Source organism: Mytilus edulis, chromosome 11 (assembly GCF_963676685.1).
Source record: "Mytilus edulis chromosome 11, xbMytEdul2.2, whole genome shotgun sequence".
Classification (NCBI taxonomy): Eukaryota; Metazoa; Mollusca; class Bivalvia; order Mytilida; family Mytilidae; genus Mytilus; species Mytilus edulis.
The window spans coordinates 10168575-10172541 of record NC_092354.1 but is presented as its reverse complement, the minus strand read 5'-3'; the positions used below and the strand labels follow the sequence as shown (position 1 = coordinate 10172541).

General features: G+C 33.2%; 1 protein-coding gene across 1 annotated transcript; it reads right to left on the bottom strand.

Moving 5' to 3' along the window:
* Positions 1-474: 474 nt before the first annotated feature.
* Positions 475-2302, bottom strand: LOC139495101 (uncharacterized). The gene has a single exon (XM_071283253.1). It carries the CDS (start codon positions 2288-2290, stop codon positions 569-571), a length of 1722 nt encoding a protein of 573 aa, XP_071139354.1. The 5' UTR covers positions 2291-2302; the 3' UTR covers positions 475-568.
* Positions 2303-3967: the final 1665 nt, after the last annotated feature.

The following is a 3967-nucleotide window of genomic DNA, read 5'->3' as shown; positions in this document are numbered from 1 at the left end:
AGCACAGAAGACACAACATAGAAAACTAGTATTGCTTATGTTTTACAAATTCGGTAAATAGTCTTATTCGGTAGGTCACATTTGTGAAAAGGGAAGGGTATTGTAGTTACGACATCAAGTAATCAACTATTGAGATAACCTTGTCATAGAAATTGTTTGGTTATAATGGGGTTAAATAATGAAGCTGCTTCCAAAGCTTGTTTTTTTACATTTTGATATTTTCTGGGTGTTTTTTTGTTGTTGTTTGATACGTTATGCTATGTGATTTGAGAACAAATCTAAATCTTGTATCATATGAAGTCTAAACAAACGTTTGAATGGTTTTACACTTGTAATTTTTGGGGGCTCTTTATATCGTGCTGTTTGGTGTGAAGCAATGCTCAGTATTGATGACCGTACCTTGACCTATAATGGTTTTCTTTTATGAAATGTGACTTGAATGGAGACTTTTCTCGTTGCCACTCATATCGCATCTTCCTATATCTATTAACACGCTTTATTGTAATGATCTTGTTATCATTGAATATTACAGATATATTTTTTCCGAAAACCAAAAGAGAATAAAGTATTAAATTTTATAAACACCAGCTGTGTCATAGTTGCTATTTTCACTTATTTTACAAGACACAATCATCATTTCTGTTTCGTTGTTTATGTCTATTGCCCGCGGATGTTTGATTCCATCAGCCTCTGATAGTATGGTCCTACAGGTTTTACCATCTGGAGATACTACCACAACACTGTTGTTTCCACGAGAAGCTACATAAACAAAGCCATGCTTGTCTAATGCAATTCCTACTGGTCTGACAATGTCCTGGTGCTGAAATGTCCACAGAGGTTCGCCAGTACTTTTATAGCAGCAGACTTTGTTTTTAAATGGAATGGTCCCATAAATATTTCCTTGGAATAATGAAATACAAGCCAGTCTTTCCATTCCGTTTAAAATCATTCGTATGATTGTATGAGACATGTCATTCAGATTCACTCTAGTACACTTGCTGTCTCTACTACTGATGACCAAAGTTTCACCATCACTTGCTACTCCATAACATTGATGAGAAAGTTTGACTGTTTGAATAACTTCATTCTTTTCAATATCCACCAGATTTGTTAAGTAGGCTCGTCCTAATGTGACAGCTACTGTATTCTTTCTGACGAAGCAAGCAGAAACTGTTGAGTGTATGAATGAAACTACTGCTTTGATGAAGATACCATCTTTACTGAACAACAGTAGTTGACTTTTGTTCCCATCATGTATTATTAATTCACCATTAGGTAATATACGACAGGCCAACATACGTAAAGAGTTCTTATCTTTTGGAATTGTCAGTTTTGTTAAAAAGGATGGCTTTATTTCTTCAATTCGTTCAATTGCAGGAACTTTTAAAATTGAATTCTGGGCTTGATCTTTTCTTCCAGCATTTATTTCGAGGGTAGAAGAGGTGGTATTGATAACAATATCTCCAAAAGATTTGACATCTTGTAAAAATGATTGAAGAGCAGATGAAATGTTAACTTCTAGATTCTTTTCAATGACGTGGTCTCCACTTTTTAAATCTTCTATATATTTTACCGTTTGTGATGTAGTTTTCTCAATCTCTCTTAGACCAATATAAATCTGAAGGTCTGTTGCATATTGCGTTATTTTGGTAAACTGGATCTGCATTTGGTTTATCTGACTAGCTCGCTGTTTCATTTGCTGCACGAGAGAGTCCATGTTTAATTTCAGGTTTGAATGTTTAGACTCTAAGTCATTCAGTATCTCCTGCTCTAATTTGTTTAAGTAATCATTGATCGACTTCCTCGTATATCTGATTTCCTCAACGGCTTTAGTTTTCTGTGTATATATGTTACTGATCCTGGTTTTCAGGTAATTTATGGCTGTCTCTAAGTTTTCCTTCACATCCTTCAAATCTTTTTCATAAAGTTGAACAGAGGCAGATGATTTGACTTGTTTTAAGATAACAGACAAGGGTTTTAGGTCTTGACATTTCTGATGTTCATCGGTGATGCACTGGACACAGCAAGGACAGGCATGGAAAGAACAATAAAGTTCATACTTCTTTTCGTGGTCTCTGCATTTACTGCCGCTTTCTTGCATGAATGCAGGTAAATTATGGTAATCTTCAGATGACATGGTTTTATGGTTGTCTGACAGTCTTTTCTTGCTGTGAGTTTTTTGGCAGTCTTCACAAAACAAAACCTCACATTCTATACACCACGTGACTGCTCTTTTGGAAATTCTATTTTTATGGCAAATTGTACAAACGTGCTTGACTGATAAGGCCATGACCTAATATTTTTTATGTCTGAAAGAAAAGAAAAAAACTGTCTTCAGTAAAACGTAACAGCTATAAATGCCTAAAGATATATCTGTAAGATGTATATATACATGTAGTATCAAGATTATGGGAGGATCATGCATTATGTCCAGACAGGTACATTCATATTCACAATAATACACAACATATTTATCTAAAAGATTTTTATCACTGTTTTACGCCTTTTAACCTTTGACAATTTTATAATCATATGTTAAATAATTTCACTCAAAAGGAAGATCTTTAATGAAATAGATTAACCAATTTAAATTTAGTTTAAGCCGATTTTCCCAAAAAAAAATTGTTTATTTTAAGCATTTTATGGTAAGGAGCAACTCGACTTGTCCATTGAAAAAAGTAAAATCACAAAAATACTGAACTCCGAGGAAAATTCAATCGTAAATTCCCTATTCAAATAGCAAAATCAAATGACAAAACACATCAAACGACTGGACAGCAACTGTCATATTCCTGACTTGTTACAGGCATTTTCAAATGTAGAAAATGATGGATTGAGCCTGGTTTTAAAACGCTTAACCTCTCACTCATATTACGGTTGCACCAAATTGCGTTATAATTACTACGATGCGTGAACAAATTAACTCATCATAGATACCAAGACTAAATTTAGAATATACGCCAGACGTGCGTTTCGTCTACAAAAGACTCATCAGTGACGCACGAATCCCAAAAAGTTAAAAATGCCAAATAAAGTACGAAGTTGAAGAGCATTGAGGACCATTGAACGACAAAATTAGATAAGCAGACATGATAATTAAAAGTCAAAATATAGGTACAGCAGTCATCACTGTGTTACAATTATAAAACAAACATTCATTTACAACAAAGCACAAAAGCATCTATCAAATTGAAAAAAAACATCCATTACTTCGCGTGTCTTACATCAGAAACTGAAACGTCACATTGGAGGAAATTTTGTCGTTCAATGTAAATTCAAACAATTATAATTTCACATTGGGAATGGTGGTTACAAAATGAAAAGTTATGTTAGAATTAATTTCAGAAATAGACCAAGATTTGAAAGTGTCAACAAGTTCTTTAATTTTAAAGAATCCACATATAGTTAATACATTAACGCAATAACATAATTTTGTCGTTAATACCATAACGAGAGTAAAATATCGTTGTCGTTAATACCATAACGCGAATAAAATAATTATCAATTTATGTCGTTTATCGTTCAAAGCATTTTCAAATTTATGATAAAACAATAACATAATGACATATAATAGAACAAAAACATAATGAGGGAATCTTTTAAAGTACATAGTCACGTTATAAGAACCGAAGGAACACAAAAAGTCGCATATACAAAAAACACCAGTAAAAATGAAAGATAATACAAACACATTGACGGGATTTATAAAACAGAGCCACGTCAAATGGCCAAACGGTAAACGTCATATTTATATAACAAAGACAAATGAAAAAACTATATAACACGTTGTTCGGATGATAAACAACGTCAGTAGGCATAACATATACATCAAGAACATCATGTATTATTTGTGAAGTTGATACGGGATATTTATCAACAAGGTCTTGGTAACTTCCGATGATTTTTTTTTAGAAAAAACTACGAGACGTTCTTTGACATACCCCTGGTTCATTGAATAAACTCATCA

Coding starts and splice junctions, on each gene's coding strand:
- LOC139495101 (XM_071283253.1), bottom strand. CDS start 2,290: ATGGCCTTATCAGTCAAGCACGTTTGTACAATTTGCCATAAAAATAGA.